At 44.4% G+C, this 16,073-nt stretch overlaps 2 protein-coding genes across 6 annotated transcripts in view; both read left to right on the plus strand.

Annotated features, from left to right (window-relative positions):
• LOC137783663 (calcium/calmodulin-dependent protein kinase type II subunit beta) overlaps positions 1–1,944 on the plus strand; it is a 24,369-nt gene extending 22,425 nt beyond the window's left edge. For all 5 annotated transcript variants that reach the window (XM_068573859.1, XM_068573861.1, XM_068573858.1 and 2 more), the window contains one exon: positions 1–1,944. This exon is cut by the window's left edge and continues 403 nt beyond it. The gene's annotated coding sequence lies outside the window, so the exon portion shown is untranslated.
• Positions 1,945–4,182: 2,238 nt separating this feature from the next.
• On the plus strand, positions 4,183–14,657 carry ogdhb (oxoglutarate dehydrogenase b). The gene is made up of 22 exons (XM_068573872.1): positions 4,183–4,428; positions 4,973–5,155; positions 5,589–5,682; positions 8,875–8,990; positions 9,497–9,651; positions 9,738–9,884; positions 10,272–10,362; positions 10,514–10,693; positions 10,984–11,112; positions 11,354–11,533; positions 11,642–11,794; positions 12,018–12,120; positions 12,227–12,355; positions 12,441–12,591; positions 12,682–12,809; positions 12,973–13,151; positions 13,240–13,311; positions 13,526–13,651; positions 13,784–13,856; positions 13,937–14,100; positions 14,290–14,444; positions 14,552–14,657. The coding sequence occupies exons 1-22, from the start codon at positions 4,183–4,185 to the stop codon at positions 14,655–14,657; spliced, it is 3,060 nt and encodes a 1,019-aa protein (XP_068429973.1).
• The last annotated feature ends 1,416 nt before the right edge of the window (positions 14,658–16,073 follow it).

Consider the following 16,073-nt stretch of genomic DNA (forward strand, 5'->3'; position numbering starts at 1 on the left):
TGTTTTTTAACGCCGAGCATGACTCCTTCCTTACCTGCGTTCTTTAAAAGCAGTGGCTGTTTGTCTACGAAGCTGCTTGTGTGAAAACCAACGAAACAGCCACGCGAGAGACGCCAGTGGGCGTGTCTTAACTCTCCGGTTGTTTTTTGTTCATTTTTTGTTTTTGTTTTCCTTTTCCTTTCTCTGAGAGTGTGTAGTTGACCCTGAACCGACTCCTCCGTGCGGCCCGGACCCTCCCAGACCCTCCCAGACCCCCCCGACCCCTCCAGACCCAACGACCCCCCGGGGCCCCAGACCCCCCTCTGAGCCGCCGTGCAAACCAAGCAGCATGCCGACGTATCGCTCGTGTTGATTCTGTGTGTACTGAACATTGCAAGCTACCTACTGAAGTCATGACAATGGTTGACATTATAGTCTCACGCTGTCTGTGTACGTTTCATCGTGGTGACTTGACAGTTACGCTGTAGACGGTGTTTAATTGCATGAAGTTGCAAGTTCATAACATTGGTGCGTTTCGGTGTTATCGTGCACTTTTTGGGTTGATTTTCTTCTTGTTTTTGGACTGAACTGCTGGTGAGATATAATCTACTGCCGCTGCTTTCTGGGCTGTGTACGTTTTTTTGTGTTGATATGTCGAGAATCAGGACAAAATATATAACTTTGAGAGAAGTCCAGATCAGTTTTAAAACATCTCTTCACCGTATGAAAGACAACAACAACAACAACAACAACAACAACAACAACAACAAACAACACTTTTATTTTTCAAGGAGCAGAACATGTCAAGGTCTTCGTTTAAATTACTCTTTACTTATTTAAATGCATATTTTAGCTTTGCACTTCACAAGAAAAACACACACACACACACACACACATACACACACACACACACACACACACGACCAACAATTTGACCAGAATAAAGTTTAAAAACATAATATTTCTCGCTGACGGGAGCGCCCTTGTCTTTGTTGCAGAGCACTGACTCGTCCTCCAGGGGGCGCCACCGTCCAACAACAGAGCGTTACTGTAAATCTGCTCTATTGATCTATTCATCTGACGAGCCGTCACAGTTATTGATCTCAACAGAATCTTTTTTGTATCGCTTCGGCTCAAGTTTCACTCATTTCAAGAGTTTCAATGTGCAAAACTGTGAATACAGGAAACAAAATCACACAAATAAGAGTGCAGACAATACAATCCCGACAATAAAACATATAGATAAGGAGAGTTAGGGGAAACTAATACAATAGTTTGGGCTAACACTAATGAAGATTTTTTTAAATCACACGTTCAACAATAATGCAATTTAAAGTGAAAAGAGAGAAACATTTAAATTAAAAATAGAACAAGACAGAGAAGAAACGCTGCAGTGCCGAGAAACAAACGGTTCAATTAAAAAGTCTTCAGCCGGGAGATAAAAATAAGTTTGCTCCAGATATATATGGAGCATTAAAAAAAGGATTAAAGTTTTAATGATTGAAACTCTTGCTGAACATGTGATTTAATGTTTGGAATATTAATTTAAAGCATCAGTTTGATCTCTTTTGTGCATTGAAACTAAACATAAAACAATCTGGATCATCGTCAGACGCTGCAGGATATTGGGTTTTAATGTATATTGTTCCAATTAGCACCATTAGTACCAGTACCTCCCGTGAAGGCCGTGAAGCCCAAACCAGCAGTCTGAACCTGTCGGTCCCAGAGCTTTAATGGGATGACTGGTCACGTGGGTTCATTTCATCCTGATTCCATTCCTGATCAAACGACTTCAGAAGAGACAAAAGCTTCTTATGTTTATTTATTGTATTTATTTAAAGATGAATGATGACGATGATGATGATGATGATGATGATGACGATGACCATGGTGTGCATTCCAATATAAATATTAAACATGTGATCAGATGTAACCAGTGTGTGAACCAATAAAAATGACAACGCAGTGTCACTGTGTGTGTGTGTGTGTGTGTGTGTGTGTGTGTGTGTGTGTGTGTGTGTGTGTGCGTGTGTGTGCCAGAGGTCAGAGGTCAGAGGTCAAGCTGGGGCTGGACAAGCCGTTCTGGGATCAATCGATGGATCAGTGGGTGTTGATCTCAAAGCTGCAGTGAAAACATGTACTTGTACTTATAAGTACTTCTATTTCATAGCCCCGAATACTTGATGAATACTCCACATCTCAGCGGTGGTGGAGGATGTTTTCGTTTTGAAAAAGAAGAAATACTTAAACTGCATCCAAAAGTGTAAATATGTGTTCAATAATGCATCAAAACCTTCTTTATATTTATATTTACTCCTCCTCCTCCTCCTCCTCTTCTTCCTCCTCCTCCTGAAGTAAAACTATATGACAACAGGAAGTAGCTCCATCGCTCTGTTAGATAATCAGTGACTCAGGATCAAAGTCTGTGTTTATCGCTCTGTTGTGTTGTTGAATGAAGTACACCTGAATGTACCTGAGGTACATGATGTAAAAGTACAACAGGAAACTACACGCCGGGTTTCACCTCAACATGTGAACTTTACATAAAATAGTTCATAAAAGTATTTTTTGCAAGTTGTAAGTACTTCACTTTGTGCTACTTTATACTTCTTTATATTTAAATATTGTTTATTGCACACCAGTAGTGCAAAGTGACTATAAATACATGTACTTACATGTACTCCTACTTTGATTCAGTACAATTTAGAGGTACTTGTACTTCACATATGCAGCTGTGATTACATATTAAGATGTTATATAGAAAATACATAAAGGCTCTTAAATACAATGATTTAAATAAAGTAAAAAAGTATACAAAGTACTTTAAATATTTGTGGATACTTTTACGAAAGAAGAACATTTAACTTCTCTTCTTTTTCTTTATAATTTATTTTGTTTAAAAAAATACTTTTTTATCTTCATATTGTGTATGAATCAAGTGTATATTACTATTACTATTGTATTAAATATATTTGAACGATATTAAACCATATTTGATCTTGATATACAATGTCAAGAATATTAAATCATATATTTTATACTAATTAACATATTTTAATGTATTACAATCCGTTGTTTATATTATATTTATATTAGATAATATAGTATTATAAATACAACATTTACAAAAAAACTGTTAAAAAAGATTTTTATAATAAAATGAAGTGAAGTCAAATAAAAAGAAAGTAAAAAAAAGTTGTTCCTGGCGCATGCGCACTGGTGTTTCTACCGAGGTCGACGTGACGTAATCAACACCGAGCGCTCAGGTCGGCAGAGCGCGGCTCGTTTACCACACCGGGACGCGGCGGAGGGAGAGACAGGTAGAGGGAAGAAGGAGACGGGTAGAGGAGAGGAAAGAAGGAGACGGGTAGAGGAGAGGAAAGAAGGAGACGGGTAGAGGAGAGGAAAGAAGGAGACAGGTAACGAACAAAACTCCAGAGAAAAACTAAAGTTAAACCGCGGAGAAGAGACTCTCACTCGTTTCTTTTAAAGGTATTTAAGGAGCAACGTGGAGGGAGATTCACATCGCCGACGACACGTTGCTGTGCACATGAAGACATTAGACAACTCAAAATAACTTCAAAACCATTACAATCAATACAAAAGATTCAAATTGTCATATTTTTTTATTTTTATTTGAGACTAAACCAATCAATTAAGAAGTCAGTGGAGCCTCTGGTGGATTCATCTGAGCCCAAACATAATTTACATGTGTTGTTTTTCATCCTTCCATTTCAACTATCGCACTCTTTTATTTCTTAGACTCACATTCGTTTCTTTTTAACTTATTTAATGACCAACGTTGGGCGACTCCTCTGGTTGTATAGAAGTCTATGCTTTGCGTGTTCAAGCTGCATTCTCTCTCCTGGCCACCAGGGGGCAACCCCTCTGGTTGTATAGAAGTATATGCTTCATGTGTTCAAGCTGCATTCTCTCTCCTGGCCACCAGGGGGCAACCCCTCTGGTTGTATAGAAGTCTACGCTTCATGTGTTAAAGCTTATCCTTTAAGAATACAATCACGAGTGTCTATTTACATTTCCTGCTCAGGATCCAGAGGACCAGAATCAGCAGCCAAGGAGCCGTGAACCCCAAAAGCAGGAGAACCGAGAGAGCAGCCAAGGTTCTCCTCGTCGACGAGAACTTGCTGCTGTATCGTTCCTCCAGGAAAGAGGAGGGAAGGTGTGTGTGGGGCTTTATTAAGGATGCACCGCTTCAGGACTACAGTTGCGAGGCTTCGGCCTCTCGTGGCCGCTCAGACCGGCCCGAGCCCACTGCAGCTCGGCCTGCCGGCAGGCGAGGGCAGCTTCAGAACAGCGAGGCCCCTGAACACACCGGCGAGGTCCCTGAACGCACCTGCGGCCGCTGAGCCCTCCCTCAGCGGCACCAGCTCCAACTATATGGAGGAGATGTTCTCCGCGTGGCTGGAGAACCCCGGGAACGTGCACGAGGTACTTTCTTCAATATTCTGCTTTTTTATTTTAAACGCGTGGAAACTTGATTTTTTTTTTTTTTGCTTCAGTCTCGAACCTGCGAGTCCTCTCGATGGTTTCAGACGCCGGTCTGAACCGCAGGAGGGTAAAGGTTCGAGTGCACACGACTGGTACTTTTTGCTTATTTGAAGAGCAGAGCAAACAGAGGGAGAGATAGAGGTGAGAGAGAGAGAGAGAGAGAGAGAGAGAGAGAGAGAGGGGGAGAGAGAGAGAGAGAAAGAGTCTGTGAATGTACTCCAATCAAAATGTACAGTTACACAACTCATTCACTCATCTGAGAGATAACTTTATGCTACAAAACTGTCCTTCCTCACTTTAATTCTGTGCGTAAAGTTCTCCAAGATGTCTGTCAAAATAAAAAAAAGTTAATAAAAAAGCACAAAATAATAGTAATAAATTTGCACCATGAATTTCATGTATATAACCACAATAACAATATGTGTATAAAATACTATATTTGTGTCTGATAACTACTTTCATTCTCTCCTGTGTCGCGCTGCAGTCCTGGGATGTATTTTTCCGTAACGCTAACGCCGGCGCTCTGCCTGGCGCCGCCCACCAGGGCCCCCCGCTGCTCAGTGGGTCTTCTAGGACCAGTGGTCGGCCACTGGTGGGTTCCCAGTCCACCGTGGAGAAGCTGGTGGAGGATCATCTCGCAGTGCAGTCACTCATACGAGCGTACCAGGTAACACACCTGATGATGTCACACAGGAAATGCTTTTACGAAGCATAGACTTCTATACAACCAGAGGAGTCGCCCCCTGGTGGTCAGGAGAGAGAATGCAGCTTTCACACATGAAGCAAAGACTTCTATACAACCAGTAACTATAATATAGCAATAGGGTAAGGGTAAGTAATAAGGAACTATGACTGTCTGTAAAGTAGTGAAGTATTTAGTCTCATTAAATGGAAATATGTCAGTTCAAGTAGTAGTACATTTAGTAAAAGTACTCTGCACACGTGCAGCTCTCGTCAGTCATTAGATGGACATTGGATTCACAAACTTTGGCCTCCATCTGTGTGGATGATCCTGCTCACATGAGTGTCATGTGTCATGTGTCCTTCTGGGACGTTTACACTAGACACAAACCGCTGACCTGTGTTCTCTGTGCTTAAAGGTGCGAGGACACCACATCGCGAAGCTGGACCCGCTGGGCATCAGCTGCGTGGACTTCGACGACGCCCCGTGTGCCGTCGGTTTCCAGAACGTCGGTGAGGAGGACGTGAATCCGCTGACATGTTTACTTCCCACTTCCTGTTTTACTTCCACACAAATAGTTCCATCCCAACTTGCAAAATGCTTCTACGTCCAACCTTAAAAATATAAAACATAGAGAGAATGCAGCTTTAACACATGAAGCATAGACTTCTATACAACCAGAGGAGTTGCCCCCTGGTGGTCAGGAGAGAGAATGCAGCTTTAACACATGAAGCATAGACTTCTATACAACCAGAGGAGTCGTAGTTCATCACTCTAATCTACTGTCAATATCGACCACAAGGCAATCTTGAATGTGGAATGTTTTCTGACGGAAACTAACCTTTTTACACATTAAAGTCTCACAATAACACAAACACACTAACAAGTGTTAACCAGCGACTCCCGAGATCTGAGAGGTTTAATCACTGTTTTTATGAATGGGGTCTGGTGTGTTTGCAGAAAACAGAGATAATCCTCATCAAAAAGGTAAAGAGAGGGATTCTAAATATAGCCCTCACTTGATCTGATATTGATGATTTTAGGAGTCTAACGTACGTTGCTGTGGCAGCAGCAGGTTTAAGAAGATAAAACCGGCCCTTCGGGTTTTCTTTAAGGCGTCACTCATCACATTTAGTCTCGAAGTCGGCGGCTCCTGGCTCATTTTCATGAACGTCTCTCACTATTTTGAGTTGTTCTTGCACTAAATGAGTCAGTGATGACCGGAGGAAACAAGCTGCAGGCGAGTCGAGAGCAGAATGAACCGGTTGTCTTTGGTCAAAGCCCGGAGCTTTTTCCTGTTCATGACTCTTTTCAATTATCTGGCAGTTTTAGTAATTAAAAGTTATTAAGAACTCTCTGTTAATCATTTACAAACATTAATAATGGCTGAGTTTATTGCTTTTTTAGAAAGTCAATTATTAAATGTTCCTGTTTGGAACAGCTGGTTATGATAGAGGGGCATAAATGTTATTATGACTTATTATAAACAAACATTATGACCCATAAAGCCAGGAGAGTACGACATCGTTTTTGATGTAAGTTCATTTATTTAGTATTTAAGTCTCAGATGTATTTCTTATCATTGAACTGTAACGAGTCACGTTGTGTCTCATCTTATCAGCACACGCGGCTTTCTGAGGAAAGCTGATAAGACATGAGCTTTATGACTTCATGTACTTTATACTTCATACACTTTCTGTACTTTTTATACTTATACATTTTCTATACTTAAACATATATGTATATATATATACATACATATTCTACTTTCTAATATATACACTTTCTACTTTATACACATTCTACTTTATAAATGTTCTACTTTATCCACTTTATACTTATACACGTTCTATTTTCTACACTTTCTACTTTCTACACTTTAGACTTTATACACTTACCACACTTCATTCTTATACACTTTATACTTTCTGCACTATATACTTTATACATATTCTACATTTGATACTTTCTACTTTATACACTTAGTACACTTTATACTTAGACATGTTCTACTTCATACACTTCCTACTTTCTATACTTTACACTTTCTGCACTTTCTACATTTTATACTTTATACATATTCTACATTTTATACTTTTTACACTTTCTACACTCGTCACTTCAGATGTTTGTGATCTGTATTTTGTTACTTATTGAGTTGTACGATCTGGAATGTTTGATCGGTTCAGTTACTGTACCAGCTAAATATTGACTCGTTGGTGTTGTGTGTGTGTCTCTGTGTGTGTCTGTGTGTGTGTCATGCATGCCTGCAGCAAAGTGTCATTGTGCCTCATGAAAAGCTCGGGCCTCCGGGTTCACACGCAGGTTGATTGTTGATCGTTTCCACAGTTAAAGGTTTGGTTTTGTTTGGCTTTGTCCCGCCGAGGTTCACAAAGGTCGGACAAAAGGTCGGCGTTTCAAATTCATAAGAATAAATGAGAGAGAGAGAGAGTTCTCCCATTGTGGAGAACGTCTGTGTTGTCAGGCAGCAGAAGAACCTTCACCCGGGCCGGTGGGGCGCATCGAGCTCCAGGGCCGCGTGGCGTTGACCCAGTGAGGTCACACGGGACGTATCCGGGTGCATCTGCTGCCTTTCAAACCTTATCAAAGACGTTTTTCACGCGTTATGCAATGGGAGGAAAGTTTAAAGATCTCTTACGTAACGCTGACGTAGCGCACAGGCAGACAGAGATAAGCTCCGCCCCCCTTTGTTTCAGAGCGTCTTATCTGTGCGAGGACTTCACAGGCTTCAGATGAACACGACCCGTCGAGTCTTATCTCACTGGCCCCGTGGCTGAGACCACACAAGCAGGTTTTAGTGATCTGGTTTTTCCGGCTCGTCCCGATGAATAACCTTTTTAAATGATCCTCTTGAGTCCAGTTGTGATTTAGGAGAACCCCCGAGAGACCCTCGGCCTCCGGAGGGAATAAAAGGATATAATTACTTGACCGATATTTATCCACGAAGCTCATTTTGCTTTTAACGAGGAGAAATAAAACCCTACATGTGGCCCCCTGCAGCTCGGTCGCTGCTGTTTGTCTATAAATATGGTGATTGTTATGAATTATGAATGAATGTCAGGACTTGTTGCCTTTCTTTGTCGTTTATGATCGTAAATAAAACGTTTCCAACTTTTGGTTGGGCAAATTTGAAGACGCCTCTTTAGTGAAGGCAGCATATTAGAACCCTTTTAGGGTAAATAAATATAGTAAATAAACTACGGCCCGGTGAAAGAGGCGTAATATTTAGAGGAAGAACTTAAGAATGAGAAGAAAAAAACTGAAATTCTGAGATAAAAGTCTCCAAATTTAAGATATTTAAGAAATTTAAGAATTTCTGAGTTTCTAAACTTAGAGATTCTTAAAAATTAATATTCCCCCCATTCGCCCTTTCCCTAAAACTTCTGAGAGACTATGAAGAGCATTGTTCACAATTTAAAACATTTAATCAAAAAGTTGCAGCGCTCCAGTTCCTTTTTATTCAAGTTAATCAATAAAAACATCATCTAATGTTTTGGACTAAATGTCATGCGGCAGATTAAACATCTTTTAAAACAGGAGAGGAAAAGCAGCAGGATCCCAAACACACCAGGACATCTTGACTTCCTGTGCCCCTGTGTTTTATCTGCCTGTGTCTGGCTTACACACCTGTCAGTCAGGTGTAAGTCCCGCCCCCAGCTGACCTGCTCTCCGTCTCCCTGCAGGTCTGTACGGGCTGGCCGAGGCCGACCTGGACCAGGTGTTCCGGCTGCCCACCACCACCTTCATTGGGGGCAGCGAGGGCTCGTTGCCCCTCAGGGAGATCATCCGGCGGCTGGAGGTAAAAGCTCAGAGAGAAGTTCATATGTACAATATCTATATAAATATATCAATGTGTTCCTCAAGTAGCTTCAGCAAAAACATTCGCTTTTTGTTTGAATGTTCTTCGGTTTTAAAGCTGATGATTCTTTGCGTCGGACAAATCGTCTGTGGGTGTTTTTGTTTTCACGTGACGATTTCAATTTGTTTAATAATCTACATTTGAGTCAATATTTTGCAGCCAAATCAAAAATTTTACCGGATATTCAAACCTTTGCTTCATCATTTTTGCTTTTAACACTTCACTTCTTTCACTACGGGGGTTTGTATGAAGGTAATAAATTAGTTTATGAACATGAAATATGAGTTTCAGACGGTTACTTACAACCCCTCTCTGTAGTGGAGGTTTTTCTCTGATGTTATCTCTGAGCTACACCTGCAGCGCCCTCTGGTGGTGGAGGAGAACAATGCAGCTGAGAGACTAAACTCCTCCGCTGCAAAAGCTTAAAGTCTCTCTTTCTCTGCTAGATGGCGTACTGTCGGCACATCGGAGTGGAGTTCATGTTCATCAACGACGTGGAGCAGTGCCAGTGGATCAGACGGAAGTTCGAGAGCCCGGGTGTCATGCAGTTCACCCCCGAGGAGAAGAGGACCCTCCTGGGCCGGATGATCCGGTCCACCAGGTCTGTCTGGGTGTCTGCACATTCCCCGGGTTTACGAGTCGTCCTGAGACTCGATGTGAAGCGGCAGCGCCTCCTCCCGTCCGCAGGTTTGAGGAGTTCCTGCAGAGGAAATGGTCCTCGGAGAAGCGGTTCGGTCTGGAGGGCTGCGAATCGCTCATCCCGGCCCTGAAGACCATCATCGACGAGTCCAGCCTGAGCGGAGTGGAGAGCGTGATCATGGGGATGCCTCACAGGTAACCCAGGGGGCAAAACACCCACGCTGCCTTACAGGTAACCCAGGTGGCAAAACACCCAAATCAGTCTTTAGTGGATGCCTTACAGACAACCCAGGGAGGATAAAAACCCAATGTGGCTTTTGTTAATTGGTTTTAGAGGCAACATTTTAAGATATTTGACCTCTTTTTAAAAAAAAAATATAGCCATCAAAAGGCCTCATTCACAAATCTGTGCTTCAGTCACCATATCGGAGGTTCATCCGTATTTTCTCCCCTGAACTTATTATGTGACCACGTTTAACTGATTACATCTCATAAAAACGGCTTTAAAAGACAATAAGAGAATGAATATGGCATCTTCTGCATGTTGAGCATCTCTCCGTCCCTCCTGCTCTCCTCCTGCAGAGGGCGGCTCAACGTTCTAGCTAACGTCATACGGAAGGAGCTGGACCAGATCTTCTGCCAGTTCGACTCCAAACTGGAAGCTGCAGACGAGGTGTGACGGGGAGCGGTTTGATTATTCTCAATTCTTCAATCGATTATTCTGAAAACCTAAAATATACTCAGTTTAAAATGATGTGAGAGAGTAAAGTTTAGCATTTTGACTCAATAAATCAACTGAACGCATGTTCTGTTGGGACGCTCAGGGTTCTGGCGATGTGAAGTACCACTTGGGGATGCAGCACCAGAGGAGGAACCGGGTCAGCGGGCGGGACGTCTCCATGGCGCTGGTGGCCAACCCGTCTCACCTGGAGGCCGTGGACCCCGTGGTGCAGGGCAAGACCAAGGCCGAGCAGTTCTACTGCGGGGACGCCGAGGGAGAGAGGGTGAGGACACCCGGGGAGAGAGGGAGGAAACAGAGCTAGAGAGGGTCAGGACAACGAGGGAGAGAGGGAGGAAACAGAGGGAGAGAGGGTGAAGACAACGAGGGAGAGAGGGAGGACACAGAGTAAGAGAGGGTGAGGACACAAAGGGTTATATAGCAACCTGTGATGGACGGATGAGGGGGAGATCTGTCATCTTGCTCCTGGTCTTCCCCTCCTCCTGCTCCTCCTTTTCCTCTTCCTCTTCCCCTCCTCCTCCCATGATGCTCGTGACCTGACGCTTGATCCCACAGGTGATGTCCATCCTGATGCACGGCGACGCTGCGTTCGCCGGTCAGGGCGTCGTGTACGAGACGTTCCACCTGTCGGACCTGCCGTCCTACACCACGCACGGCACCGTACACGTGGTGGTCAACAACCAGGTACGCCAAACCAGTGACCACCAAACCAGTTCAGCGACACGGAAGAGTCCATATAGGGTCCTCCTCAGTCCATATATGGTCACTTCCTGTTCACTGGTTGCAAAAAACAAGATGGCGACGGCCATACAGACAAACTCAAGACTTCAAAACATCCACAAACTTTTTCTTGATGAGAAGAGCGCAGGTCTGCGAGGCTCCAGTGTAGTTGGATATCGTATACTTTACACTCTCGTCCACACAGATCGGCTTCACCACCGACCCCAGGATGGCGCGCTCGTCTCCGTATCCCACCGACGTGGCGCGCGTCGTCAACGCTCCCATCTTCCACGTCAACGCTGACGACCCGGAGGCTGTGATGTACGTGTGCAAAGTGGCGGCCGAGTGGAGGACCACCTTCCACAAGGACGTGGTGGTGGACCTGGTGAGTACACAATGCAAAAATAAACATCCAGGATCAGTTCCCTTCTGCTTGACGTGATGACCCGTGTGAGGCGAGGAGACTAAACTCTCGCCTCCTCACCTCCTCCAGGTGTCTTACAGACGCAACGGCCACAATGAGATAGACGAGCCGATGTTCACGCAGCCGCTCATGTACAAGCAGATCAAGAAGCAGAGAGGAGTCCTGCAGAAGTTCGCCGAGAAGCTCATCGGCGAGGGCGTGGTCACCGTGCGGGCGTACGAGGTGAAGATGCTTTCATAAATTTTATTATTCTGACGGATTCAAAACTTTATTGACACCCACAGGACGAGCATGAGTGTCTCTACTGTCAGAACGAAAAGCTGGAAGATGAGTCCGATGCAAAGAAAACCGCTCTGACAAAAAACACTTTTTTTGAGTTAGCAGCTAATGTTAGCAGCTAGCTGGAACCCGTCGGTGCTTCATACGAGCTGTGCGTATCTTTCAGGAAGAAGTCGCGAAGTACGACGAAATATGTGAAGAGGCTTACGCTCGCTCTAAAGACGAGAAGATCCTGCACATCAAACACTGGCTGGACTCACCATGGCCCGGTACTACTCTTGTTCTTGTTCTTGTTCTTGTTCTTGTTCTTGTTCTGGTTCTTGTTCTTGTTCTGGTTCTTGTTCTACTATTTAATCGTTGTCTTGGTGTCTGCAGGTTTCTTCAGGCTAGACGGTCAGCCGAAGACAATGGTCTGTCCGTCCACCGGCATCAGCGAGGAAGAGCTCGTCCTCCTCGGAGACGTCGCCTCCTCCGTCCCCGAGGAGGACTTCACCATCCACGGAGGTACGGCCCCTCCCCCTTCCCCTGCACCTCCACCTCCACTCGTCTCTCTCTGTTCTGACCCGAGTCTCCCCCCCCGTGGGTGCAGGTCTGAGCCGCGTGCTGAAGGCCAGAGCCGGCATGGTGCAGCAGCGGCAGTGTGACTGGGCTCTGAGCGAGTACATGGCCATCGGCTCGCTGCTGAAGGACGGCATCCACGTCCGCCTGAGCGGACAGGATGTGGAGAGAGGAACGTTCAGGTGACCACGAAGTAGTTCTTCTTCTTGAGGTTGAGGAGATACTTTGACTGCAGAATTTAAAAGTTTCTTTCCCGTGGTTCTGCTTGGCAGCCATCGGCATCACGTTCTTCACGACCAGAACGTGGACAAGAGGATCTGCATCCCGATGAACTTCATCTCCCCGGATCAAGCTCCCTACACCGTCTGCAACAGCTCTCTGTCGGAGTACGGAGTGCTGGGTGAGGAGCAGTCTCTCTCCTGACCACCAGGGGCCGACTCCTCTGCTTGTTTAGAAGGCTACGCTTCATGCGTTAAAGCTGTATTCTCTCTCCTGACCACCAGGGGTTTCATGAGTGAGGAAGTCTGACCCCTGACCCCGGCTCCTCTGCGTTCTGTGTGCAGGTTTTGAGCTGGGCTTCGCGATGGCCAGTCCCAACGCGCTGGTGCTGTGGGAGGCCCAGTTCGGAGACTTCCACAACACGGCCCAGTGCATCATCGACCAGTTCATCAGCTCGGGTCAGGCCAAGTGGGTCCGGCAGAACGGCATCGTGCTGCTGCTGCCGCACGGCATGGAGGGCATGGTGCGCCCCGCCGCCGCCGCTCACTAACACACCACTCAGCGATTTCTAAAAGAGTTTTCCTCACCGTGTGACCCTCTTCCTCCCTCAGGGACCGGAGCACTCGTCGGCTCGGCCCGAGAGGTTTCTGCAGATGTGCAACGACGACCCGGATGTTTTCCCCGTGAGTGTCACAAACAACCAACACTTCAGTATCACCGCAACACAGGAGCTGCTAATTCAGCTGAAACATAAAGAACACAAAGAACGACAGATGTTCTACTTCCTGTTTACAACCTGCAAAGCCAGATGTCCTACTTCCTGTTTACACCCTACCTGTCTGCTGGTGGTCGTTTTGTGTTGTTTACCTCCTCAAGGTGCTTTGTGTGTCTCCTCAGAAGCCGTCCCAGGACTTCTCGGTGCGTCAGCTGTTCGACTGCAACTGGATCGTCGTCAACTGCTCCACTCCCGCCAACTTCTTCCACGTCCTGCGCCGGCAGATCCTGCTGCCCTTCAGGAAGCCCGTGAGTGACGTGAAGACGAAGGTCGCGCTGTGAGATGATTAACGCTTCAAGGTCATCGTCCTCTCTCTCTTTCTCTCTCTCTCTCTCTCTCTCTCTCTCACTCAATCTCTCTCTCTCTCTCTTCCTCCCCAGCTGATCGTCTTCACTCCCAAGTCGCTGCTGCGCCACCCGGAGGCCAAGTCCAGCTTTGATGACATGCTTCCAGGTACGGAGACGTCGTGAAGCTTCTTCTCCTCCCACACGCCGGTGGTCTGATGCTCTGTCATGCCCCTCCCCCTCCTGCAGACACACACTTCCGGCGTCTCATCCCAGACGATGGCGCCGCAGCCGCCGACCCGGAGAAGGTGAAGAGAGTCATATTCTGCTCCGGCAAGATCTACTACGACCTGATCCGAGAGCGCAAGAGCCGAGGCCTGGAGGGGGCCGTTGCCGTGGTGCGCGTGGAGCAGGTGAGGGGGCGGGGCCAAGAGGGGCGGGGCTGAGATACCTCAAATCTCTCCTCGGAAAAATACACTGAAACACCTTGCGAAATATTTAGTTTGTGTTATTTAACGTTTTGAAAAATTATATTTTAGAAAAGACGCCACAATATTGAATAATAAAGTATATTTCAGAGTAAAAGCCTCTCCTCCTCTCAGCTGTCTCCGTTCCCGTTCGATCTGGTAAAAGAGGAGACGGACCGGTACCCAGCCGCTGACCTGGTCTGGTGCCAGGAGGAGCACAAGAACCAGGGTTACCACGACTACGTCAAGCCCCGCCTCCGCACCGCCACACGGCACACGCGGCCCGTCAGGTGAGCAACACGAACATGTCCGGACATGTCTACGAGCACGAGAGGGCATTTTGATGCTCACCTGTGTGTGTGTGTGTGTGTGTGTGTGTGTGTGTGTGTGTGTGTAGGTATGCGGGTCGTGACCCTGCAGCAGCTCCCGCGACAGGGAACAAAGCGTCTCACCTCTCTGAGCTTCGGCGGCTTCTGGACGCAGCGCTCCAGCTGCAGGAATAGATCCTGTTGGTTTTTGTTGTTGTTTACTCATCAGATGTTCACCTGCACTGAATGTACACATGTGTACACATTTAATTATGACTTTCATCTTCATTTTTAGCTTTTAGTCAAAACATAGTGTCCTTACAATACTTACAATCACCTGCTGAACACACATTTGAGTCATTTATTGATTTCTAGATTTCATCGAAAATGTTTTTTAGTTGAAGGACAATCAGAGGAAGTTTTCTATGTTGACGTGCAGACTAACACTACCACGATATTTATGAATATGACAATATTCTAGATTTAATATTCATTTAAACATCTTCTGTTTGTTTATTCTGAGTTTGAAGTTTTTTAGTTGAACACAAAGCAACATGTCAACAGAAAGATGGGAGGAGTAGAGAAGAGGAACATCAACATATTACATACACACACGCATATATATATATATATGTATATATATACATATATATACATATACATAAATATATATATACATATATACATACATATATATATATATATATATATATATATATATATATATATATATATATATTATCAGTTAGCTTAGTATTCATTTAGCATTGTTTACATCCTCACAAACTCTCTGACTCACTCGTTTTACTTTATTTATAAAAACCCCAAAGACTTGACGGATTTACGCGTCCGATTAGCTAGCTTGATGCTAAGCTACGTAACCAGCTGCATATTTAACAGTGAAAGTGCTTTTTTTCCTTTTTTACCCAGAATGCAATACTGGGCATTGTTTAAAACAACATGGAGGGCGAATGTTCAGCAGCTGAATGTTTTATAATATTTTAACTGCTCAAAGTAAAACCTTTTAATTTAGTAAAAAAATAACGAAGACAAACGTCGACATGTTTCTGCTCTTTAACCGAAACTTGAAGGTCAAGTCTTTCACCAGTCCTCTATTTATTTCCTCCTCTTCATCCTCTTCATCCCGTAAACTGAGGTCACGGTTCATCGATGACGTCACGATGATGTATTTATTTTCATAAAGTGTTGCATGTTTGTGGATAAATAAAGATTGTTTCTTGTTGAACTGTTTATTTTGTTGTGTTTTCAGGTACTACTCTAGTACTTTGTACTACTTTATACTTTAAAATATTGTACTTTTTACTGAAGTTCTTATGCAGGTTCAATTTTATAATTCAAAATATAGTCAAATAATGAATGAATATGTCCAATTATAGATTCTAAGTATACTTCTAAGTGAAATATCTTTAATGTTGGAGACGTTTACTGTAATAAAAAATTAAAATCTGCAACGTTAAAGTGAGAAACATTTTATTGCATCAATAATTACATTACGATAATATATATACATATATATGTGTATATACATGGATATATACATGGATGTATACATATATATGTACATGTACATGCGCATATCATTCTGTATAA

The sequence above is a fragment of the Clinocottus analis genome, unplaced genomic scaffold (genome assembly GCF_023055335.1).
Source record: "Clinocottus analis isolate CAN_PGR_092001 unplaced genomic scaffold, fCliAna1.0.p SCAF_13, whole genome shotgun sequence".
Taxonomy (NCBI): Eukaryota; Metazoa; Chordata; class Actinopteri; order Perciformes; family Cottidae; genus Clinocottus; species Clinocottus analis.